Source organism: Podarcis tiliguerta (genome assembly GCF_965153285.1).
Source record: "Podarcis tiliguerta genome assembly, chromosome: 5".
Lineage (NCBI taxonomy): Eukaryota > Metazoa > Chordata > Lepidosauria > Squamata > Lacertidae > Podarcis > Podarcis tiliguerta.
Genome location: NC_139538.1, coordinates 44,505,828 through 44,532,931, shown reverse-complemented (window position 1 = coordinate 44,532,931; position 27,104 = coordinate 44,505,828). Strand labels below are relative to the sequence as shown.

The 27,104-nt window shown below is 39.8% G+C and overlaps 1 protein-coding gene across 6 annotated transcripts in view; it reads right to left on the bottom strand.

Annotated features, from left to right (window-relative positions):
• The window catches only part of SLK (STE20 like kinase), a 47,896-nt gene extending 20,793 nt beyond the window's left edge, over positions 1-27,103 (bottom strand). For 2 of the 6 annotated variants that reach the window (XM_083441500.1, XM_083441504.1), the window contains exons 1-10: positions 26,715-27,103; positions 25,459-26,299; positions 11,914-12,078; positions 10,209-10,257; positions 7,977-8,126; positions 5,189-5,261; positions 4,634-4,828; positions 3,820-3,901; positions 2,240-2,368; positions 191-1,636 (exon numbers count right to left, since the gene is read on the bottom strand). In XM_083441500.1, the coding sequence (XP_083297626.1) occupies positions 191-1,636; positions 2,240-2,368; positions 3,820-3,901; positions 4,634-4,828; positions 5,189-5,261; positions 7,977-8,126; positions 10,209-10,257; positions 11,914-12,078; positions 25,459-25,608 (2,439 nt within the window). In that variant the 5' untranslated portion in view covers positions 25,609-26,299; positions 26,715-27,103. Of the gene's footprint in view, positions 1-190; positions 1,637-2,239; positions 2,369-3,819; positions 3,902-4,633; positions 4,829-5,188; positions 5,262-7,976; positions 8,127-10,208; positions 10,258-11,913; positions 12,079-25,458; positions 26,300-26,689 lie in introns of all 6 variants that reach the window. The other 4 variants (XM_083441502.1, XM_083441505.1, XM_083441503.1 and 1 more) reach the window with 3 other exon arrangements.
• Position 27,104: the final 1 nt, after the last annotated feature.

The window sequence follows — 27,104 nt, the reverse complement described above, 5'->3', positions numbered from 1 at the left end:
CATACCTTTAAGATCCTATTGAAAGAACAGGTAGAGAAATTTTACCTCCTGATCAGATTCAGAGACAAGCTGTGGAGGCTAGTTAGTGAGCCACTTCCTATGGGTTGATGGGGCAAATCCAGTGCATGGGCTGCAAGCTAGCTACCCTGATCTGTATCTCTATGTTACTAATAGAATTGTTGACTCTTACTTGTAAAGATATTGATCCACTCTCCTTGTTTTTAGTGAGGAAACTGGAAATGGACAAGTTCAAATCAATGCTGCTGTTGTCAGCAGTGGAACCTCTGCCTGAATCTGTGTCATTTTCTTTAGCGCTTTCAGAATCAACATGATGCGAGTTTTCAACACTATCCTGATTGCCAGATTTATCTTCTGCCTCATTTTCTGCAGAGCTAATGCTAATATTGGGTACCGGAGACACCTCATGTTCATGCATCTGCTTGGCTGCAGAATCTTCAAGCTTATTTTCAACTGGCAAGCCACTGGAAACTGCTGGTTGGTCTGTGTCCATATGTATATTATTCTCATGCTTCTCCTCAGCTCTCTTTTCTAATTTATGTTCAGGTTCTGCAATTTTAACCCCTGGTGCAATACTGCTTTCCTCAGTTCTTGCCTCTTCAGTACGTTTTTTGTCTGCTGGCTTATGCTCAATGTTGTCTGCTCTTTCTGAAACACTGACCTCCGTTTCCTTTGTGCTGCTTGTCTTCTTTGAATCGTCATTGTATCCCTCAACTAACTGCTGATTAGAATCTACCATTTTCCCCATTTCTGAGACTTTCTCAGAAGCATCCTCTGCCAGGCACTCTGCTGGCTCCTGAGCATTTTCAAGCACTTTATCTACATCAGTGACCAGATTGTTGCCAGTACTGTCAATCTCTTGTGGACTACTGGTACCTTCTTTTATTTGCTTCTGTGGTTCATCAGCTGTCTCAGCTGTGACCTTCACCTGTGATTCTTCAGTACCTGCAGTAACTTCATTTTTCTGACTTTCGGCCTCTTTCAGATCACCCTCTTTACATTTGTCATCCCCTTGCAATTCCTCAACCTCTTTAATTCCTTCGGTAGGCTTTGCCTCTTCCATTTCATTTTCTTGGAGGTTTGTGGTACTTTCTTCTGTCACACCAGCTGCTTTAGAGACTGCATCTGTAATTTCTGCACTGCTGCCTCCATCATCAGGAATTGTTTCTTGTTTGTTTTCAACCGTTGATTCATTTGTGAAGTCCTTTCCTTCCTCTGTTTTTAGACTGGGCTCAACTGGGCTCACAGATACTACTGTGCCAATCTCCTTTTCCTCTTTCTGTGACTCTGTTTTCTCACTTAATCTTGAATTTTCAATTGTCTTCTCAGTCTTCTTCGCTTCCTCATCTTCATGGAGCAATGCAGATCCATTCTTCAGTTTTTCAGTGTCTTCTTGTATGGTGCCACTTGTGCTTGCAGTGTATTTCTCCTTTTCATTTTTGTCAGGAGTCACACTTGTTTTTTCACCTTCAGGTGCACTAGTACTATTTTGTTCTGTGGATGAACGCTCTGTTTTTTCAGAAACAGATTCCAGAATACTGGCATTCTGTGAAAGTTTATCCTCTTCGGAGCTGGCAATGCTGAGGTCAGATGAGGCTCGTTTACTTGCAGGTAACTGCTAAAATAGACACACAAAAAACTGATTAGCTATACAATGCAGTAATAAGGAAATAATGCTATCAAAGTTTTATATCAACCAATGGAGAATTTAATGGTGACTACAGGGCAGAAGTGACCTGTTCCTTTTGCCTCCCTACTTTGGATTTTCCTAATTTACTGTACTGATAGGAGGGGGAGAAGTAACCACTGACTACTGACTCCAGTGCTGGCAGAGGTTTTATCTCATCTGGGACATGCTGGAGGAATGGGAGGATCCCATGGTCCTCCTCCTGCTGGAACACTAACTAGAGAGGACTAATGGCAACAGAGATTTCTTCTGCCACAAAGGGGCCTTTGACTGCGGCTCTCCCTTCTCTGACCATGGAAACAGTTCCATGGCATCCTGAGGAAGCTTACATTTACTTACTTTGCATTTTACAATGGCATCTTAAAGAAAATTGTGTGTTATGCAACAGAAAGCGTGTCAGTACATCTTATAAAAGGCAATTAGCATTGTATCCCTAAGCTCAATTACATGAAAGATCAATGGAAATGAATACAATTCATAGCTGTAAACTGCAGCACAAGTTAAAATATTTTTGATATATTTATTTTAACTTACCAGAGAATTTTCCGTTTCTTCCTCTTCTTCCTCCTCTTTCCCATCTTCTACTTCCTCTGTAACTTCAGCCTTTGCTTCTGCAATCAGTTCTCTGACTGGTTTATTAGAAGTTACAGTAACAAATGGATGCTGTTTAAAAAGGCATAATATCAGTTAATCAAAATTAAAAACCATTTAATAGCAATGTATTTTATCACTTATGGCCAGGTTATGGTCTGTTTTGTATCCAACTCAAAATAAAAAATAGAACACTTAAAGGAAAATTTATACTGCTTACAACTTTTTTCTGTGCTATCTGTTCTTCTATTTTCATGTCTAAGATCATTTACATTTATTTATTTGAAATATAGTAAGGCTGAAGCTAAGAGTGTTTCTCTGGCAGATTATCTTTGCCTGGCCCCATTTCAGAAGTCTTTATTTTTAAATCTAATGTATTTTAGATGGGAACATGAATGAAGTAACATGAAACCAAGTCATATTCATCCTATTACATTTATTTAGGTTAGCTCCTTGTAAACTATGAAGGAGACTGCAGCTTCTGAAATACCAGGCAGTAATAAGCAAGGACTGGAATCCAGAGGACCTATGCATAACCAAGGTCTGGATACACTTTTGTCAGAATGCCTGTCTTCTCCCTAGAACCATCCAAGTGCTCTTTAAATTCTCAAGCTCCCTTAGACATGAGAGCTTCTCATGATAATACCAGCGGTAAAGGAGAAGAGTAACAGCACCAATGGGTGCATGCTATTCACTCACTTCCCCAATGCCCTCTTCTAAAGATCTGCATGCCTACATTACCAGCTACTTTTAAAATCCAAAGCATAGCCGTTTGGACTAGCCCCCAGTGTCTCACCATCCCCCTTCCTTGGAAGCAGTCCAAAGGGGATTGCGGACATGTCATCTTTTGGAACTGCTGCTTTGAGGAGCAGCTGAAAGGGGAGGTGGGAGAGCACTGCTCAAAGTGATGGCTGAAAAGGCTTTCCTTGCCCTTCATGTTGGAAAAGTTTAAGGAACCCGAGCAGAGCCCTCTTTGCTTGTGCTTAGCTGCTTTCTGATCAGCTGAGTTTGGGGATGGGGGACAGAGACTGCAGGGAGGATAGTTTTAAAATTTCCTCACAGTATTCCTTTCATTCCATCCTGCTGACTGGGAAAGGTTGTGTGGGTATACTTGTCTGTGTGCCTCTGTGGTGCATGTTGGAAGTATCTACGGTGTATGTATATGAACGTTTGCAAAAGAGTGTAGAGTTGCCCTGTTTGTCACTAGCATATGGCTCCTGGAAAACTGGTATTTTATTTATTTTATGTTGCTTTTAGTATTTTCTATTGCAAGCACTGCAGTTTTTAAAACACAAGTTATTTGTTGCTTTTATCATTCTCTGGCTAGAAAAGTGGGGTATTAACCAGTTGGTGCCAACTCCTAACTCTCTGGTGACCAATGGAAATGGGAATGTTCTAAGTAAAGTTAAAACATACAAAGATTGAAAATTTAGCAGACTTTTAAAATAGTTCCTGTTTTAAATTATTTATATAAATGCACTCAATAAAATATCATGACTCAATAGACACTTCGTTCTTCCTACCTGTAGAAGCTCAGCAGTGTTCCACCTGGCATCTACATTTTTTTCCAAACATTTCCTTAAGAAGTCTTTGAAGTCAGCAGACCTGCATAAAAGAAGCTGAACTCAATAAATGCTACGCTTTCAGTACTACATACAAATTGAGTGATGACATCCTTATCATCAGAAGTTTCTAATGACTGTCAGATAAAAATAATTTCAGTACTGTCTACTTCTTGCCTGCTACCTCTCGTAAGTTCCACAGTAAACTGTTAATAAGCTATTATACGAGAAACGTGCTAAGAGGAAGGCACGATTGGCAAATCCACAATGTGATCACCTCCCGCCCGGAAACCAATGTCCCCAACTGTGGAAGGACGTGTAGATCCAGAATTGGCCTCCACAGTCACTTACGGACTCATAGTTAAAATTGTGTTTATGGAAGACAATGTTACTCGGCTACGAGTGATCACCAAAGAAGAAGAAGATACTTCAAATCATTTTAATGAAGATTGATGTCCAAGACTATTGTACTATTTTCTTTCCATAGCACCACTATCTGCATCCTCATCTTGAGGCAAGCTAATTCTTCTCCAGTGATGTACACCTATATTTAACTGAAAGCTAGCCTAATTGATATCCAGCTAAGCTTGAGATGCCTATTTGCTTCTGGGGGAAAACAACATTTAACTCTTGAGGCTTAAGTGTCCTTTTTTTTTTTGCCAACTTACAATCTTAAAAATTAAGACAGCTTTATTATTCTGTACCTAGGTATTATTCTTGAAAAATAAAAATAAAAATATACCATAAAATACCATAAATATACCAGAATAATCACCATTTTGAAGGTTGTGCCAATGATGGTGGTTCCGACTTTGCTATTTTCAGCAGAACACGCATTGGATTCAATTCATGATGAGGTGGTTCTATTTCAGCCATTTCTATTAAAGTGACACCTAAAGACCAAACATCAGCCTTGTAATCATAAGGCCTGTCTTTAGAGGTCTCACACATTACTACTTCAGGAGCCATCCTGGGATAGAAAGCAAAAAAGAAAAGATTTTTAAGATCCATTATCTGTAATAAGTGGTATTTCCAACCACGAGAAGAAATATACTCAAAGGGCAATATCTAACCAAGTTAAATGGAAATAACCAACATCATCAGAGTAGAGCCACTGAAATAAATGTATATAAATTACTTTAAACCATTGATTCCAATGGGTCAGAGTATGACTAATCTTACATATAAATTAAGGTTAATAAAACCAGTAAATGCACCAACAAAACAACATCATTTTGTTTACTATACTTGATTTTTTAAAATAGAAAATTGTATATAAAATGCAGTATGCTGCACTCAGCATAAAACAGTACAAAAATTGCACACATACCAATATGGAGTACCAATGAAAGAATCTCGTCTTTGTATTGTCCTTGTATTTTTAGCAGACACTCCAAAATCCGCTTCAAACAAATGAGGAGAAAAAATTACGGTCACTCATACCAATATACACTTTTACTTCAAACAGTGTCATTTATGTAAAAACATGTATAACACCACTCATTAGTAAAGAATATTCAACAGGTTTACAACAAAAATATATGAATTAATAGAGAAGGGATTAAGCTCAAGAGTAATGAGAGAATAGGTTAACCTAGTGAGTAGATCTGTGACAAGTGAGGCACAGGTAGGGGCATGACTTCTTTTCACTTCAGGCTGAACTCCCAATCTGGAAGCTTGTACCTCCAATAATATTGAGCTTCCTGGGCACTCTTTGCCAAAAGAATCACTTTAATCATGTATATTTGCATTGGTTTTATAAATCTAAATTGAATGTTACTATAATGACAATGATTGATTTTCTTGGGGTTCATGAAGACAGAAAAATGGATGAGGTTTGTAAAAGTTTATATTTATAATGGAATAACCAATATGCTCTGTGAACACTTAACTGATATAGTTATGCATTTTAATTATTTGTTTATAACGTTTAATATTTTGATATAAAATTCAGAGGAAAAGGGGCATAAAAGTCCACATCAATAGAAATATGAAGGGAATTCATTCTACAAATTACCAGTAGCAAAGATGAATAACCCCAATAAGCACTAAGCTGTTGTCCCCACTAACATCATGAATGCTTAGTAAAATGTAACACAACAGTGCAGTTCCACCTGAAGCCACAAAATGGAAATGGGCTACTTCACAGTACGCGGTTAGAAAAATATTTAGGAATTTTGATGGAAATCTGCTTGCCCGATGTAATTATTTTCCCTTTCTTCCACCCTGGGTTATTCTGGGTATTCTCCCAAACCTCCACAGTGGATTTGGGGAAGGCTTGGAGATATGTGGGGGAAGGAGAGCCCTGCTGCATTAGCAGGAGTCCTTGTGCTGACATCTCCTTATAAACTGGATTACAGTGGTACCTTGGGTTACGAACTTAATCCGTTCTGCAGGTCCGTTCTTAGACCAAAGCATTCTTAAACTGAGGCATGCGCTTTCCCTAATGAGACCGACTTCCGGTATTGCAGAGTTCGTTGTCCGAAGCGTTCGTTAACAGGACTGTTCGTAGACCGAGGTACCACTGTAGTTTAATCTGGCCCTATGAGTGTAAGAAGTCAGTTTGCCAATACTGAAACGTTCTGCCTAAAGATGCAAATAGTAAACGGAGTTGAGGAGGAAGCTGTTCCTCAGTTTAAGTCAATAGTTTCAATCTGGGAAGAAAAGAAATGTATGCCCATTCCTTAATCCCCACACATTCATGTGGATTTCCTAAAACGGCCTTTAAACACCTTAATGGGCTAAGTTATGACCAAACAGTAAGAAGCCACCACAAAAAGCAGGAGTGAGAGGCAGACACTGCCCTGAAGATCTAAGCTCAAACTATTTTTAAAGATTTCTTGTGAGAATGAAATAAAGCTATATATAATAATCTTAAAGGAGCCTAATAATCCAATAAAACAAATTACAGCACAAAGGAAGGCATTTGCTTGCTGGTACAAATATTCAAAATGCTGGAACTCAATAGGCACATCTTATTTCTTAAGACTAAAGTAAGTACTTCGGCATTCAATGCATAATTTACATATTGACTCCACTCCACAGTATGTATTGAAAGCCAAGTACAAACAATTGTTTAAGAGTTGGATTAAAAATATATTGCTCCTATAAGGACATAACAGTCCTGCTGGATTAAGCCCAAAGACCCATGTAGTTCAGCATTTTCATCTTACAACGGCCAACCAGATGCCTACGAGAAACCTGCAAACAGAGACTGAGTGTAACAGTGCTCTCCTCACTTGACTTGTGATTCCCAGCAACTGGTATTCAGAGGCATGCCATTCATATTATCTCAGTGGTTGTTGCTTCTGACCATTCAAGGAATCCCATTCAGTGGACAGCTGGCATTTTTATTTTCCCACATGGAAACCTTAGCCGATATGATGGGGTTTCTTGGCATGGCAACTGACCATGCAGAAGCAACAGCCACATTGTAAGGGTAGCATATGATTGAACCTTATCTGTGACTGCTAGATGCTGGATGCTGGGGTTTAAAAACAGGCAACGAATATTGATAGCATGCCTTGATTATAATCTTCCCCAAGCATTTGGTAGGTCAGTACAATACAAAGAAATGGTCTAACTATGTAGATCATTTATCTGAACAAGTACAGGCATTTTAAAGTGTTTCTATGTGTGTCCCAAAAAACATACCAGGTTGGGCTTTAAGAAACATTAAAGTATTCAGTAGAAGTATTACAATAGGCCCACCCATTCACTCTGAAATCCAAAGGAAATTTGTCAAGTGTAATTACAATACAGTGGTACCTCGGGTTACATACGCTTCAGGTTACATACGCTTCAGGTTACACACTTCGCTAACCCAGAAATAGTGCTTCAGGTTAAGAACTTTGCTTCAGGATAAGAACAGAAATCGGGCCCCAGCAGCGCGGCAGCAGCAGGAGGCCCCATTAGCTAAAGTGGTGCTTCAGGTTAAGAAAAGTTTCAGGTTAAGAACGGACCTCTGGAACGAATTAAGTACTTAACCTGAGGTACCACTGTAATTACTTAAATTGTTTATTTTCCAGGTCAACAAAACTTACTTATACCAGCTGGAAAATAATACATCATGAAATCTCTTTTCATCCAACTTAATTTTTTAAAAGAGGAATACTCACCTAGCTTAATGTCTCCATCCAATGTGAAAAGAATATTGCCAGCTTTTAGATCTCGATGAATGATCTTATTTTCATGCAGATAGTGCAGCGCCTCAAGTGTCTGCCTGCAAACTACCCTGATCTGTGGCTCGGTTAGTGGCCTCTCAAGTTCTACAAGAAAAGCATACTCTCAAAATATAAAAACCATCATTTGCAGATTGCATTGATTCACATTCTTTAATGAACATTTGCTTCAACCTGATAAGTCTTAAAAGCTGATCAAACAGAACGGGATTCTCCAACCTAGTGTTGATTATATGTGTTTGACTACAGCTCTTATCATTCCCCCAGTCACCTTGGCCACTGAACAAGTTGTAGTTCAACACATTAGGAGGGTACGAGGTTGGAGAAAGCTAATGTAGAAGCCACAGGGTGAAGAAATATAAAGAAGCACCACGAAGAATCAAAACAAAAATGAGAACAGGCTCTGATGCTTACTGGTCACATGACTTTTATTATAGTTCTATGTGTTTTGGAATGAATAGTCCTTCAGGAACTTGAAAAACTTGCAAGCTCCTGAAATTATCACCCTAGCTATTCATTCCAGACACAGAGAGAATAAACCTGTTCAAAGTTGGTTGTTAAGTTCAGGCTTTCCAAACAAGTACCTTAAAGTACTTGCAAGCTTTTCAAGTTCCTGAAGGAGTATTTCAGAAACAGAGAGCTAAAATAAAAGTCTTGCAACACTAAGCAGTGGAACCTGTTTTCTTTGTTTTAATGTAAAAGCTATGTCATAGAGATTTATATCCACAATAGTTCAAATGCTGTCTTGTTTTTCATTTTGCAGCATTGCTGAATCATGATACTTGTGTGTATGTTTGCGACTAAATACATTAAAATAAAACAGTTTAACTATAGATATTCTTATATATAAAATGTGTCCAGAAAATATATTAAACCAGGCATGGGCAACCTTTACCCCTCACCCCCAAATGTTGCTGAACCACAACTCTCATCATCCCCAGCAAGAATGATCAATAGCCAATGATGGATAATTCAGCAACATTTGGAGGGTCAAGGGATCCCCATATTCTGTGGTGAGCAATCAGTTTCTTCCAAGATGCAAAGTGCTGCTACAGCACTCATAAAATACCTTTGAGGTTTTTTTGTTTAAGATGTTCAAATTCAATCAGATTCAAGCATAACAAAATTCTAAAAATTAGCAGAATTCCTACACTGTGAAAAAATATGCCCCACTGTTTTCCAAACTATTTTTTTATCTGGAGCAGATTTCTCATAAATCAGAACTGGCAACACACTTTCTTTTACACCTGAATTCTTTTATCTTATATACTAGTCAAAATGGAGGTGGCTGAGAGTGAAAAAAGGGAGGTGCTGCAGAAGGTACAGTACTATTAAAGTTCCATAAATTATTCTGGGCTCCAGCTTTCTCATCAAAGCTAAAATGAGAGATAAGAATGGCCTATTGGGGAAGTTCAAGAAGTCCTGCTGCCCTGGTAATTAGGATGAAGTAACACTCTTTGGGGGTTTTTACTGTGGTTTTCAAGAGGTCTTGAAATGAACTCCTTTAGTGAGATCAGAAACTGCTCTCCCCTTAAGGCCTTTCTTAGGAGTGACAAAAGCTTTTTATTTTAGAAGGATTTTAACTACTAAATTAATTCCTAGGATAGATTTGGTAAGTAGTGTCTTTTGTGTTAAATGTATAGAAATGTTTAAAATCACAAGGGCCGCCTGTCCCCAAATCAACCAACCTGAACCCTGCAATCCTCATTTGAGGCCCTTCTTTGTGTGCTTCTTCCATGAGAGGTCTGAAGGGTGGCAACACATAGCGGGCCTTTTCTGCAGCGGCTCCCTGCTTGTAGAGGAAGGCTCACCTAGTGCCTTTGTTACATACCTTTCGGCACCAGGCAAAACATTCCCCTTCTCCCAGGCCTTTTGCTAATTAAACAATCTGTGGCCTTTTAAACTGTGTGTGGTGTGGTGTGGTGATTGTTATTGTTTGTTTCTATGTTATGTATTTTTGTGTTTTTATATTGTAAACCACCCCATGATCCTCAGATGAAGTGCAGTGCAGAAAATAGATAGATGATAGATAGATAGATAGATAGATAGATAGATAGATAGATAGAGACAGACAGACAGACAGACAGACATATTTTGGTACACAGTATAACCAAACTGTTAATATGCAAAATTGTAGCTTTCTTTTGCAAAACATAATATTGTACTTGCCCAACATTACAGCATCTACAGCACCACCAGCACAGAATTCAATCAGGATCTGCATATAAAAATGAAAATAATCTATTTTTAATCATCCAAGTATTGAGATTTAACTTTGGCTAGTCAGAGCATAGGAGATAAATCAAAACTCCCCTAACCAAGGACTCAGCTAGATGGGTAAAGAAAAAGCTATTTTATGTGTTATATATGCAACATAACATTGTGGCACCAGATGGCGCCATGGAGTCCCACTTTTCTCTACCTGTTTTCCCTGTTTAAATTTACAATACATTTAACTGAAACACTTCTTTGATGTGTCTAGATCCATCCCAAGTGTATCAACATTTTTAGGCTTCTGATGTTTGACTAATCAGTCACTCTCTCGTTTCCTCTTTGGGTTGTGAATGTTTGTTGATGACAAAAGATGGCAGGCTTTTACTGGTCATATTGATTGTTTTCAGTTATAGAAATGAAGAACTCTGTATCTGATATTTAGCAAGCAGCAACAATAGAAAACCTAGCATTTTGTTACTGTTACGATGTGTGGGCACACAATGAAAAACACTGCAATTCCTGTCCCTGCCTAACCCTCAAACACTCTTTCTAGGGAGGCTATATGCTTAAATCAAATTGAGCAATGCTTATGGGCAGAACATTCTATACCAGGGTGGGGAACCTCAGGCCCACCAGCTGAATGTGACCCTCCAAGCCTCTTATCTGGTCCTCAGGACTTTCTCTAGGTCTCACACCACTCCCCTACTGGTCTAGAATTCTGAGATTTAACAAATTGACCTTATAATAAGCAACTCCCCCATTAGCTAAAATTTTAAGAAGGCAACAGACTTTGGAGGGGGGAAATTGCATGAAAATTCTGGAAACCCAGGATTGAGGCTTATACCCCCATGATTTTCTGAATGTAGTAAGCCACAGTAAACAAAGTGTGGCCTGTATCTCTCCTCCACTCAGGGGGGTAAAGGGGAACCCTGACCATTAAGTCCAGCCGCGGATAACGCAGGGGTTGTGGTGCTCATCTCGCTTTACTGGCCGAGGGAGCTGGCATGCAGCTTCCGGGTCATGTGGCCAGCATGACTAAGCTGCTTCTGATGAACCAGAGGAGTGCACGGAAACACTGTTTACCTTCCCCCTTGAGCAGTACCTATTTATCTACTTGCACTTGACGTGCTTTCAAACTGCTAGGTGGGCAGGAGCTGGGACCGAACAACGGGAGCTCACCCCGTCACAGGGATTCAAACTGCCAGCCTTCCGATTGGCGAGCCCTAGGCTCAGTGGTTTAGACCACAGCGCCACCCGCCCACCTGTCAGTTGGTGAAAATGATCTGTTCCTTTCACCTAGGCTGGCAAAAATAAAAGCCCAATCCATCACACTTGAGAGCATAAAGATTTTTACAATGAAAGGGCAAGATATAAGTATTCTTAAATAAATATATAAATTTAAAGTAAAATATCTTATTTTATGAATTGAGATCTCTAGCAAAAGCTTTTGCCTTAACAGCAAGCATATTTAGGTCTAAAGTTACACTCCAGAAGGTTTAAGCACCCTTTCCTCCACTGTCAACAAACTGTACATATGCAAACAAAAAGTACTAATTAAACACCCATATTGTACTGAAGTATTGTTTTGTCAAGTCATAAAGACACTGTAATTTCACATCTTCTCCTTAAGTTCAGGCTCTGAACAACAGCAAATACCTACCCAAAGGTTGTTTTCATAATAAAAGGCATCTAGAAGTTTGACAATGTTAGGATGATCACAGGATGCTAGGATATCAATTTCAACCATGTAGTCTTCAAGTTCTTCCTCAGATTTAGTATCAATCACCTTTGCAGCAGCAAGCACATTTGTTTCTTTGTTCTGAGCCTGCAAAATACATTGAAACAAAATTCTGGTCAGTTGTTTTACTTGTTCCAATTTATATAACTTTATGAGCACTTCCCCATCTTCAACAGACTCTACAAAGAAGTATTAACATTGTAAAATGTCTGTGTTTTAATTGCCCTCTAATTCATTGTCTCATCTCTCATTCAGCTTTTACTGTTACTGGACTCTTTGGGGAGTGGGGAAAACAGTCTACAAGTTGATTCCTTCCTGCATTACTAAAGCACCTGCCCCCAGTATGAAGGCAACAAGAAGAAGGGGAGGGTGATAAACAACGGAAAACTTGAAGGTAATATTACACACTGCTTACGTCTTCCACATCTGAATGTGGAGGTATGTTCTTGTTTCTGGCTAATCCTAGATGAATTGCATATGAAAGTAGTAACCCACATAATATGTAAGACCTAAGACACAAAATACACCTTTGTCTCCTGTAGAAGTTTAAACACATCCACAAGTAAAATGACACACAAGGTGAAGGCAAAACTGAACTAGTGTGATGTTCTACATCACTGATAAACACACAGAGAGAGACACAAGTTGCCAAATACAGGCCAGGAAACAAGTCACCAAAGTTGTGAGGATACAACCAGGAAGAAATGCCACCAATAAAATCAGAAATACTCAACGTCTTGGGTTTTGTTGTTGTTGTTAGGGGGTGGATATTGTAAAGCATGATGGCCTTAACATGGTGTCAGGCTAAATGCAGCATTTCATTGTGCATTCTGTGGGCTTTGGCTCTCTTGTGGGCTTCATCTGTCTTCATGGCTATTACATGCCTCTACTGTTTTGAGTGCCGTTTCCATATCAACCACTTCAGCGTTAGCAACAGACTACCCAGCGTATTTGTTGCGGTTCTTTTCCTTCCTCCCAGACATGGTTACTTACAAGCCACAAAGTTATATATACAAAACTGGCAATAACCTGAAGCATTTAAAGCAGTTTGGATTTCTTTCACCTCATGTATTAATTTGCCTATGGAGGGCATTAAGCCAAAGTGTCCTAGGATTCCTTTGGGAAAGTTTTGCTGTCATAAACTTGACTTTTACCTTGCAATATCCTTGATTATTATGGAAGTGAATCTTCTGCTCCTCTCCGCTATCTTTGCATGTAAATTTCCTGAATGTGACAATGTTATTCTGTTATATTGACTTGTTTATTAGTGTGCATATTTAAGTGTATTTTTAAAACAAATACACACTTGTCTGGTTAAACATATTACCGTATTTCCATCACATTTCCAGTAGTTCCATGGGCCTTATTCACATTTTCTAAGCGAAAATGAAACACACTTCATTTTTACCTTTTATATCAAGGAAATCAGTGAAACAAACAAACAAAAGTTGTACATTTGCAAGAGCTGTCAAAACAGCAGCAAAGGATTCAGAGTGGAAGCTGCAGGTTCGCCTTTAAATGTGAACATCAGTTGCAAAGTTAAGGGTTTGGAGAGCAGGAGTGTTGGAAAGACTAACTAGGTTGTGAGTTTGGATGGATGGAAAACTATTTACTTATTTGCTTACTTGCTTGTTTGGCACCCAGGACAGATGTCCTGTCACAACCCTGGCCTATTGTGACATGGAACAGATCAACCACCAAAGCGAAATACCACATTTTCCCGTGTATTAGACAAGGTTTTTTGACTCAAAAATCATGTCAAAAAACTGGGGTTGTCCTATACATGGATAGTGGCGTGGGGGAAGCTGCGCACTGCCAGCCAGCTGGTTGGCGGGTGCACAACTTCCTCCCCCAATGCCGCTGTGGGAGGCACGTGCTCAGAGAAGCGTTTCCCACAGCTGCGTGGAGGGGAAGCTTCGTGTGCCAGCCAGCTGGTTGATGGCCCGCGCTCTAGGGAGGTTCCTGCCCACAGTGGCATGGGGGGAGCGGCTGCCCACTTTGCCAACCCCCAGCAACAGCCCTGCTGCTGGGGTGATGGCACTAGTGTAATTTCCCCTTAAAAAAGCTCAACAACTTTGGGCCATCTCCCCTCATTTTCTTTAAAGTTAGTCCCCCAAAATAGGGGGTGTCTTATACACGGAAAAATATGGTAACATAGAAAAGAAGAATCCACACACTTAACATAAGTCAACTGTGTGATGCAGTAGCAGCAAAAGGGGTGTGGGGGGAGGTAATGCTATTCTAGGCTGTATCAATAGAAATATAGTGTCCAAATCAAGGGAAGTCCTGCTTGATTCTGCCTTGGTCAGACAACACATGCAGTACTGTGTCCAGTTCTGGGCACCACAATTTAAAAAGGATATAAGGAAGCTGGAACGTGTGCAGAGGAGGGCAACCAAGATGATCAAGGGTCTGGAAACCAACCCTTATGATGAATGGTTGAAGGAGCTGGGTATGTTTAGCCAAGAAAAGAGACTGAGAGGAGATATGATAGCCCTTGAGATATTTTAAGGTGGTTATCACATGGAAGAGGGAATAAGCTTGCTTTCTCCTGCTCTAGAGAAATGGCTTCAAGTTACAAGAAAGGAGATTCCAACTAAACTTCAGGAAGACCTTTCTGATGGTAAAAGTTGTTTGACAGTGGAACAGTGATGGTGAGCTCTCCTTCATTTGATGTTTTAAGCAGTGGTTGTATGGCCATCTGTCATGAAGAAGAAGAAGAAGAAGAAGAAGAAGAAGAAGAGGAGGAGGAGGAGTTTGGATTTGATATCCTGCTTTATCACTACCCGAAGGAGTCTCAAAGCGGCTAACATTCTCCTTTCCCTTCCTCCCCCACAACAAACATTCTGTGAGGTGAGTGGGGCTGAGAGACTTCAAAAAAGTGTGACTAGCCCAAGGTCACCCAGCAGCTGCATGAATGTTAGTTGAGATTCCTGCATTGCAAGAGATTGAGCTATATGATCCTTGGGGTCCTTTTCAATTGTACAGTTCTATAGTAGCATTACCTTAAGTCCCCAGTGGCTGGAAGATGCTGCCCACAGAAAGGAACAAACTATTTAGTATGCCTGCAAGAAGCAAATCTGCAGCTTGACTTCTATCACTTCAATTTGTAATGCTCATTTTATTTTTTTTGTAGTGGTTTGTATAACCGCATTGGTAATTTAATTTTGGGAAGGAGATGTCGCAGAAACCATAGTTCAGAGATGCTGGATTTTTTTTTAAAAAAAGGAAAACATCTCATTTACTGTATTAGTTGATCTTCAATGGCTGTTCAATGTGGTTTGTGCATGAATCATTCCAGATTGTAAGTGGGCCTCCCTAAATAACTGCAAATGCTTTACTGAATGAATGACACAATGCAGCTTCAAAGTATTGGGAAAGGAAGTGATGCACCAAACCAAATAAATCAACTATACTCCACTCATATTAAATTTTTGTTACTGTGATGGAGTCCAGATTTCGCTTTTCTAAGCTATGGCCAGTATTTTTGCTGGCCTAATAACTGACCCAGGTGTCATGTCATACTACTGGTCTAGATCAGGAATGGTGAATCTTTTTTATATCATCATACATGCTCATACAAGGGTTTAGATGAAAGTTTCCTACCCCTGTTCTATATGTGGGGAAACCCATCATTATAAGCTACTGAAAATAAACCAGCATATCTAAAGACCATAGCCTTAAGGCCAGTATTTGTTTTCTGTGGAGAACTGCTTTCTGCACAGTCACACTGGCACTGACCTTCCAAGATGTCAGTCTTTCCAACCCAGCCACCTGCTAAGAGGTGTGTAGGACTTAACCTGGGACCGTCCACATGTAAAGCATGACAAAGCAATAACCTCTTCATTTTATGAATTTTTTCAGATCTTCCTGTTTTCCAAAACATTTTCAAGCACTCAAACATCTTGAAACATTTCAAACATCTATCACATCTAGAGTCTTGTACCTTAGAGATCAGACATGGGGACAGTGAATGCAAATAATATTTGTGTTATGACCCAAGAGTAAATTTGTGTACAGATAATTGTGTAGTATGGTCTCCACTAAAGGATTATGGAGGTCAGACTGTGAATGCAGTTGCAGAAAAGCTTGAGGAATGAAACAAAACTCTGTTTTTCTTCCATAGTTTCACTGAACTATGAAGTAGTAACTAGCATCAACATAAATGTAGAAGTGAATCTTATCAGTGGGGAAAAAAAACCATTAGGCTAACTTCAACAGTTTCTGCAAGCATATTATACAACAGAGAGTACCAGCCCTGTTGCAACAGTGGGAGTGTTTGCACTGCTAGTAGAATGGGGTGATTGAATTTGACCCTAAGGCTGCAACCCTAGAGTTTTCTATTTGAGGGGAAGCTCCATTTAGTTCAGTGGCACTTATACTTCTGGGCTGATGTTCACAGGATTGCACTGAAGGGACAGATTCCCTAACTTTTTGCCTTTTATATATCCTTCTAACTGTCTGCCCCTACTAGGTGCAGATTTTCCATCATCAATCAAGTACATGGAAATAGCCTCTTCAATATTTCCACAGATTTCTTTCTTCTGTTGCACTGGTTAGTATTACTGTATCTGTCAAAGATTTGGGAAATCATGCTATCAGTAAAAGTGACAAGAGCCAGGTCAATACCCTTCCTGCAAACAGAGACTATTTATTCTTTCTCCTCATCTTATCTCTTCCGTCTGCCATCACTCTGAAAATAACTTTAGTGTAAATATTGCTGGTGCTTGGGACACTTTTGTGCATCCTGACCAATCATCTGATTTGAGAACCAAGGGATTAGGAAATCTGGGCACACAATGCAATTATCAGACTTTCCTGCCCCCCATGGCATCCAGACAACTCTAATGCAGGCAGGATAGAACTTTACATGCCATTTCCAAAGTACTTCCCAAAACAACAGTGCAACAGAAACTATGTATTGGGCTTATTCTCCCTTGTGGCTTCAAAGTCAATAGTTCCAATGTTAGAAGCCGCAGGCACACCCACACATGCACACAATTGTGACACACTGTGTTACACATGACAGTGTTAAGGAGATTGCATGCATTGCCCTTTGTCTTAAAAGCATGACTTTTTAAACATTGGAACAAAGATAAAAGAAGCTGCATGCATTTTCCAAAGCACTGTCCAGTGCTAAGCACCATCTCCACTGCAAACCAAGACAGGATAGTTAGTGGGTGGTGGCAGAGTGAGGGGAAAGGAGCCAAGTGAATGAGAAGCATGAGGGTGAGTGACGTTTATTTAAGATCCTTAAGAGGTTGCCATCCACAACTGCCATTAATTCAGCTAGCTGGAACCAATGTAAGTTGGAGCCCAACAACAACTGATGGCCAAAGATTCACCATCCTGCTTTAGTATGTAAGGCTCAGCTGAAAGCTCCTATGTAGAATTGGGATGTGAGTGGAGGGAAAGGGAATCCCCTGAAAAAAATTTGGAAGTGGAGAAAGTACAACTTCTGCCTGGAGTTATTCATAGCAGCTGACATTTTTACTAAAATCCCTCAGAGTGATGCAATATTGCTTGGTGGGATGGGACTGATGGCACTAGGATCATTTCAGGACAGTAAAAGCAAATCCTGCACCCCAAGGATTTAGTCTTCTCTTCAAAAATTGTCAAAATACCTCCATTTTGTTGCACAGAAAGATTAAAGCCTAATACTTTTGTGGACTATGTACTGCCACATTAACTTTCTCACTGTCCCCTCCCTCTTGCCTATTTTTCAGCTAACAAAAACATGGATTGTGCCTAATGAAGTTTAATCTAATCGCACTGCTGCTTGCCTTCCAGCAGGCAGATAAGACTTACAATTATTTATGCTCTGGTCACATTCCATTTATACAACATATACATGGGGCTGTCTTTAAGCAATGCATCTGGTCCAAAATTAAGTAGTTAGGCTCCCAATGAGGATGGGCAAAAAGAAAGTAGAAGCAGCTTGCCAGTCTCAAAATGACTATCAATAGCTTCCAATCTATTTAAGATGACAATTCAAAAACGGATTTTAATCTTTTTCAGGCAAGCCTCCCTATGAAGAAAATTCTATAATCAAAATGCTACAATGGAAAAAGCACTATCACCTTACCACCCATCCTACCATTCTAATGCTATTCTGCTGTCTCTAATGTTGCCATTTTGATCACATACCAAACAGCCAATCAGTACAAATGTTCCCTAGTGGTTCTTTATAACCACTGCAAAACTTTATTGTCTAATAATTATGTACTCTACATATGCATGCACACAAACCAGATCTAGACCCAATGCTACTTTTGCCTGTTCCAATAAGATTGACACCCTGTCATTTGATCAAATAATATTGACAGTGGCTTACAATTGACTGAAATAATCAACACCCACTCATCTGTATTAGTTCCCCAACAGTAGATGAGACTAGGCCATACTTTCCTACAGTTTTGCTGTCCCTGAGCAACCAAGAGTTGTTCAGTATTCTTTGTGACAAGGAGGTAGCTGCTTCTTTACTGGCTGATGGGTTCAGACTGGTCTCCCCTTACCATGATAGGAGGAAGAGGGTGCATCCTCCCAGTGGCCTTTGGCCCCCGTGCAAAAGGCAGAGTTGGAGTACACAGCTCTGCTGTCCCAGGACAAATGTCTTCATAACAAACAGAATAAATTATACTAATGCTTTTTTAAAGATGGCTTAGATTCACAGGTAACATATCTACAGATAAATTAATATTTTAAACCAACAACCAAGAAATCTATATAGCGCTAATCCCATATTCTTGGCCGTATTAGAATACAAACCTCACATTATTTCCACATACATCTTGAGAGCAGAACTGCAATACACTTGGCATGATACAAATGTGCGCACTTTGTGACTACTATACTATACAGCGTAATTCAAGGAATTAAAAAGAACAACCTGTTTGTTTGACTAAGCTGTGAGCAGAGGGAAATAGTGCTGGAAGCAGTAATGTCAACATCACAATATGCTAATAAAGCATTCTATGCAACTCAGAATTTTGCATACGAATGCCTCCTTAGGTTGCTTCAGTATCATTGACCTGAAGGGTGTTTTGTGTCACCTTAAAGACTAACAGTTTCTAAAGACCAATGAGCTTTCATACATCATAGCCCCTTTGTCAGATGCAATATTTATCTACTTTGTATCTTCTGTCATTTCCAACCAACACAGCAGCCACTGTCTACTGAACAGCCTATTCATAATGCTTTCTTCAGAAATAAAAACATGCCAATATAAAGCTTTTCAGTCTGGAGAAAGGAAATGGCTGAAAATTCTGTAACCCGAGGCAAACATTTGTTGCTATCCAATGTTCAAGCATGTAATATGATCACCAAGAGCAAGTTTTGCTTTTATTATAATGGGTTCCTTACCATTAGAACTCAATTAGAAGCCCCAGAGGAATATTTCTCTTCCTACTGATAAAAACCATATGCATAAAAATTGCCTTAATGAAAGTTTGAAACATTTGTTCACTTCAATTCAGGAAATAGTGTGTAAGATGACATCACATAACAATAAAATGACAAGAAAGATCAAACATCTAAGCTTCCAGAAGTATGATTTAGTTTAATATAACTGCTACTTTTTCAAATTATAGTGAATTTAATTTGGATTCTTACCCAGATCAAGTTTGAAATGACCAAAATACTGAAACAGTGTGGCTTTTGAAAACGAATTCTGCAAAAGTTTCCACATATATCAGTTAGTGAACTGCTTTGGGTAGCAGTCTCAGTGCCCTTCTCCCTAGTTACGAATGTCACAACTTTCAGCTTGTTTTGTTGGGTTTCCTTTATTAGCTTTTATGAATTATATCAAATTTACTACTTTAACTTCAACTGAAGATATCTTATTCTTTTAAAAAGTCAAAATAAACACAACAGGGCCACAACATTTTGATTGATGGATTACTAACAACCCTGGATCCCCAATACACATCCAATCCACATTCCTCTTTGGAATATCTAGACCAGAAGTGGAAATCTTTTTGGCTGGGGGAGCAGACCTTTACATTCCCCCACCTTGTGGGTCAACAGGTGAATGGGGTGACCCATGGGGGTGTGGTCTGCTTTGCCAATACATTCCCTGTGGGGAATTCAACTCCACGCCCAGTTCATTACCTGATACCACTCAGTGATGTTAACTGATTGGCAGGTCAGTGTTCTTTGGTGGAAATGGGACTCATAGGTCTACTAGGACATCCAAGGGCAGAGGTTTCCCACACCAATCTAGACAGACCTCAAACCTGCCCAGTGCTAACATAATGGCATTCTTTATAAAGAAATGAAAAGCACTATACTATTTATACAGTTGTAAGATGAATAGGGACGCGGGTGGCGCTGTGGGTAAAACCTCAGTGTCTAGGACTTGCTGATCGTATGGTCGGTGGTTCGAATCCCCACGGAGGGGTGAGCTTCCGTTGTTCGGTCCCAGCTCCTGCCCACCTAGCAGTTCGAAAGCACCCCTAAGTGCAAGTAGATAAATAGGGACCGCTTTATAGTGGGAAGGTAAACAGTGTTTCCGTGTGCTGTGCTGGCTCGCCAGATGCAGCTTCGTCACGCTGGCCACGTGACCCGGAAGTGTCTTCGGACATTGCTGGTTTTTTAAAAATAGGCTCAATTATGGCTTATAATGTAAAATGTTTTTAAATATATTTATTCTGTCCTGAAAGTATATTAAATGCTATCAATATGTTGAAAACCATATTCTACCCATTCTGCTTATTGTTGCAGAATTCCACAAGTCTCCTAGAAATCGTTTACAGAGATTAGAGGCCAGTCTAAGGCACAAAACTAAAAATGGATAATTAAGTGGAGAATAGCAACAGACAGCTGGAAGGAAAAATTAACTACTGTTTTAACAAATGCTTAACTGTACAACTGATGGTCATTTCCACATCTTGGGAAACAGAAACTGACAGATGGCAGAAATCTATAAAGCTTATTCATAGATCCTTATTCAATTCAGAGATAAATATGCAGCATGAAAAAGAAACTGAAATCTGAGCAAATAAAACCACAAAATGGCTTTAGGAAATCCCAAACCATGGCACTAGGAGACTGCTCAGAAAATAGTCTCCTAGAAGTGCTATATTCAAGACAAAACTGAGATCATGAGTTTTTTCTACCATAAAAATATATTTTAGCAGAAATATATACATGAACAGCTAATACGCCCTTTTGGTACCTTGCTTCCTTCTCTTAAAATAAATGTTTGAGGTTAACAAGAATTAACTCATACCTTGGAGAAAATGACTTGCCTTATAAAGGGATGGGTGGATACATTCTACATACACACTCCATGTACTGAAGTGTGAAAGAAAGACTCCAGATTACTCATGAGGTATACACCCAGCTCATAAGTGACTAATGAAAGATGGCAAGAATCAGCATGTACACCATACTTCCTTGATTTAAAGAATTAAAAATTATTAACCCTGGATAATATCAACTGTACTATTATGTATACCAATACGCCATCTTGGGCTTCTTTGGGAAGAAAGAAGTGGGATGTAAACTAATAAGATTTCTGTGCTTGTGTATAACAGAGGAAGTTAGTTGCTTTTGTTTTCAACTCATTGCAGGAATTGAGAATGTTGTGTCTGATATGCAATAATAGATAAGCGTAGCTAGTCTTTTCTACTGTTATGAATCTTAATCCCATACTGAATCCAAGATTTCTGTGCTGCTCAGGAAGATGAAAGCATATTCCATGATTAAAGCAAGGAATTGGATGATTAAAATATCAAACGTACAGCCTTAAACAATTATGGTACTTTTCACTGAAGTTGAAGAGAATAGCACTGCATGTGCAAAACTTCCAGAAGCTAACATGATGCAATATGTTCAGGAGACTGGCATCTATATCTGTATGAATGAGTCATACAAGACACACTTTAAACCATGTTCCACAGAAATGCTGTATCAGGATGTGCAATATATGGTGTTCTGGGAGTTGCTAAATCACAACTCCCATCATCCTCAGCTATTAACCATACTGACAATGGCTACTGGGAGATGGAGTCTTACAATATCTGGAGGGCCACAGGTTTCCCACCCTGTCCTTGTGCTATAATAATAATAATATTATTAATAATAATAATTTATTTCTACCCCACCCATCTGGCTGGGTTTCCCAGCCACTCTGGGTGGCTTCCAACAGAAGGTTAAAAATATATCAAAACATGAAACATTAAAAACTTCCATAAACAGGGCTATATCTCTCCACCATAATTTTCTAAAGTAAATGATTTTTTTGGTAGTGTTATATGTTCCTCTTTTAATGCTAATGAAAAGCTAAAACAAATATTTAGCTTTGTGTATTTCAACACTTACACTTTGGCTTTCTATGCAAATGCAGTTAAGGTGGCTAAATACAAAAACAAAACAATATAATCAAGTAGAATCTAATGAAACCAGCAGAGAGCAAACGGACTACTGTATTCAAAAAGTCTCAGTTAAAAAATGCCCACTGAAAGCAACAGTTTTCAAGGCATGTTTGAAAGCAGGTAATGAAGTGGCATATAAACGTCCCAGGAGAAATTATTCCATAACCTGGGTGCAACCATCGAAAATGCCTCTCTCATTCCAACTAGTTACACCTGTGTCAGCAGGAGGGCAGCAAACCTCAAGCTGATTTGTCCAGTCCAGGCTGTCAGGGCATTTAAGGCCCAATCAACCTCTTGAACTGAGCTTGGAAAGAAATCAAAAGCTGTTAAGTTGGTACAACCAAATTCCTGGTGACTCCAGATAACAGTTTCCCAGCAGTATTCTGAACCAATTGAACTGTGTTCAAGAGGAGCCCCATGTAGGATACTTTACATAATCCAACCTGGGAGTGACTAAGCCATGAACAAATGAGACTTGATCTGATTTCTCAATGAAAGGGTGCAAGATAGTAGACCAGATAGTTATGTCACAGGCACCTGCATAAATAGGGCAGATCCAGGAACCACCCCCAAATCTATGAGCCTGATGCTGTGAGTGCAACCTGGCATATAACAGATTAAATATTTATTGCAAGAACAGTAGTACTACCAACCAAAACACATAAGAGGTTCAGGGGAATCAACAGGATCACAGTCCTCCATCTCCCAGGACAGGTCACCCAACAGGGTGAACAAGGCAATCTCTTTTTTTTAATGATATTTTTGCAATTTAAAATACACATCAACAATTGCCTTTACATTGACATATGTCTTCTACATTATTTTTCTATTCATATTTGCATACTTTAAATAATAATTATTGACTTCCCTCTACCTCTTAACAGCTTCTTCTCACTTTATTTCATTTTCTTTTGTGCCATGTCAAAATCCTAACAAACTTTTCTTTACAGCAAAAGCCTCCAAAGGCGATAACCACCATGGTGTATTTGGTTCTAATAACTTTTTGGTATCATTCCCAGACGTGTATAAAGATTTTCTAATTATATACTCGAGGAAGCCCTCTATGTGCTTTCACTCTGTTATAGCCCAAATACCCCTGCCAGCTGCATCTATTATCCCACCCCTCTATGTCCAATATATTTGTGTTTTTCAAAATCATCCATTCCTTTGTCGAGCAAAGACATACAGCCTCATAGTATAATTTGAGGTCCGGCAATGCAAAGCCCCCCCCCCCCGTCCTTTTTCTCCGTCAAAAGTTTATACTTAATTCTAGGTTTTTTGCCTTGCCATATGAACTTTGCTAGTTCTTTCTGCCACTATTTAAAGCAGCTTGTCCTGCTTATTATAGGGATCATTTTGAATAAGAATAGCATTTTTGGCAGCACTGACATCTTGATAGTCAAGATTCTTCCCCATAACAATAGATTTAGTCTACTCCAAATTTCCAGGTCTTTTTTGATCTCCATCCATACTTCCGCATAATTATCAATATATAGATTTACATTTTTTGTAGAGATCCAAATTCCTAGATATTTGATCTTTTTGAACAAGGCAATCTCAGTCCCACACCAAAATGAAGAGTACAGTACTGAAATACTATCATATGAATAGCCCTGGTGAATCAGACCATAGACCCATCTAGTCCAGTAACCTATTCTCACTGCAACAAGATGCCTAGAGGAAGTTTCAAAGCAGGATCTGAGCACATTCTTCCCCACTTTCAAATGCCAACAACTAGTACACAGAGGTATACTACCTCCTACATAACGAAACTATAGAATTGGCTCTTATAAGATGTAGTGACAACCAGTAAGCTGGATGTCCTTAAAAGATAATTTGTAAAATTAGTACCATGCACTAAAGAATGAGATGCCTGAAAATTGTATTATTGCTTCCTCTGAGTGTGTTTTTCCTGAAAACACTTAATACAGTAGTGCCTCGCAAGGCGAAAAGAATCCGTTCCGCGAGTCTCTTCGTCTAGCGGTTTTTTCGTCTTGCGAAGCAACCCCATTAGCGGATTAGAGCTATTAGCGGTTTAGCAGCTATTAAAGGTTTAAGGGATTAGCGGATTAGCTGCTAAAAGGCTATTAGCAGCTTAGTGCCTTAGAAAAAGGGGGTGGGGAGCGAAAAAAAATCGCAGGAACTCGCAAGACATTTTCGTCTTGCGAAGCAAGCCCATAGGAAATTCGTTCTGCGAAGCACCTCCAAAACGGAAAACCCTTTCGTCTAGCGGGTTTTCTGTCTTGCGAGGCATTCGTCTTGTGGGGCACCACTGTACTTGTTCTACCAATCTCTAATATGCAAACCTCCCAATTCTGCTCTCTGATGAGCTCATGCTTTAAAATGCTGTTTTGCATATATTCACATATATTCCCCCAACCACCATAAATCAGCATTTCAAAACCAAAGGCATAGTACTCTATCTATGAGGCATGGGATTCTTCCTTTTAGGAGTTACTTCATAAAGATCTTGCTAAGCCTAAGCCAACTGTTTAGAAAGCAGCTTGTCATCTAGAGAAAGGAAGGTTGAAGTGATATGCAGCACTTGCAGAAGTCATACAAAAACAATGTTATATGAAAGACACACACAAAATTGAGTATTTTCCCCCTAGCAATGTACTTTGTTGAAAGAAACTAATTTCATGCTTTCATAACAAACTGCATCTAGTAAAAAAAAATTAAGGCCTGCATTTTGACAGTGGTGAAATGAAGAGAATCCAGCATATATACATGCAAGAAGCTCTTCTATTTTTTATAAATGAAATTCAAAACCAGTCATAGTTGAAAAACCAGCCAACAAGAACAACTTTGCAATACCAAAGGAAAAAAAAGAGGGTGGATTAATGATCCAATACTTTTCCATCTCATATTTCTATTATTCTAAACTGCGACAATTCATAGAATCAAAGAACTGTAGAGTTGGAAGGCTGGCATGATCAAAAGAAAAACCATGTTTGCCCTAAGATGTAAACAACAGAACAACCAAAATCATTCTAAGGATGATGAGATCTTTATGATATAATGAGATGTTCCCAAGTTACAGATTACAGACAAAGACAGCAGGAATACAAGACAAAACAAAATTTCTTACCTTGAATACTTTTCCAAAAGCACCATCTCCCAGTTCTCCTATAATTTCCCAATAGTCCTCTGGGTTTAAGTCTCTCTTGACATGCTCGTACTGCTTCTTTTTCTTCTCACCCCCCAACTTGAAGATCTTACGGAAATTGAAGAATGACATCTTTGCTTTTTAAACTACCAGTAACTCAAAAACTGTATCAAAACTTCAGAGTAGACAACAGTTTGGCTTTTTCCAACACCTTTCTTCCTTGCTTTATGATCCAAAGGGATAAAAGGCACACAATTGCGGCAGTTATGTCACGTGAGAACTTTGATGCTGCCAGCAAACCAACAGAAAAAAAGAGTTTTTGACCTTAATTTTTAGATGCAGTATACAATAATCCAATGTCAAGTAGAACAACTTCTTTCAAGTCTATCTCTCTAGCTTTAAAAGCCAAAGAATCATTTGATCGCAAATTTTTTGCTCATAATAAACATACCATAGTACATGGCAAGGCCCCAAAGATGCTACTAGATAAAGTACATTGATGGTCTACAGCCATCAGTTGTGGCAGTCTGGGGGCTGAAAAAAACACACCAGCATAATATTTTTGATGGTGTAGCAAAACATCTGGTGGAGGATACTTGTGCCAAACAACAAAAGGGCAGACAGCAGTATTCAAATCCTACTACTCCAATACTACTTATTTAGCAACAAGGATTATAGGCACCATTTCAGGACAAGCCTCCTTTCCCTTGATGAAACAGCTTCAGGACTCCAACACTGTAAAGACTGCACATCCTCCTTCATGTTTTGGGTAAAATAAAATAAAAAGACTCCTTATCCAATGGGCGTTGGGAGCCAGTTTCGCCTGTTGGAGAGAAGAGGAAAGTGAGAAAGACCGTCCCGCCTTGACAACTCACGAACTCTCCGGTCCCTCCCCGAAAGACACTTAACCAATCCCCACAACAATTCAAAGTCAATCATGGATTTTGCTTTAAGGCGTGAGGGAGGGGCTCCACCAGAGTTTTTGAGGGATAAAGTGGAGCTACTCCACAAAGCAGGGGGCGTGTGAAATAAATCTCCCCCCCCCTTCACTTCTGTGTGGAAAAGAAAAGCCATAGGAGTCTGGGCTGAAGGAGACCTCCCCCCCCCCCGGAGAAGCAACGGTCGTAACGACAACATGCCCCACTTTTTTTAGTATGGGGGGGTAGGAAGTGGGAAAGGAAAAGCGCTGCAAATAAAGGAGCCCACGTCCCACAGGGAAGCTCATTTCAGCCTCTCACCCGGCCCGAGACGGATCCGGCGTCTTCGTCTTCGCCGCCGCCTTCTGTGTTCCCACTTCCTCTGTGGGGGCGGGGCAGAGCAATAAGCCTCCTTATGCCGATTTCCTCTCCTCCCCCCGCCTCCAACCACCACCCGAGCCCGGCTGCGCTTCGCTTCTCTCCCTCGCTCGCTCGCTCGCTCCCAACTATAGTCACGCACGCGCACTCTCTCCTCAGCCACTCTCGACCGAGAGCCTGGTAGAAAAGCCACTCCCAACTCGCTCTCCTCCCGCTCCACTCGCCTCGACACTAAACTACGCATGCGCGGTTCCACTCCAGTTCCGCCAGATGCCTCTTTCCCGGACTCGCGCTGACTATGACTCCCCCCCGCCTCTCTCTCATGTACGTAGC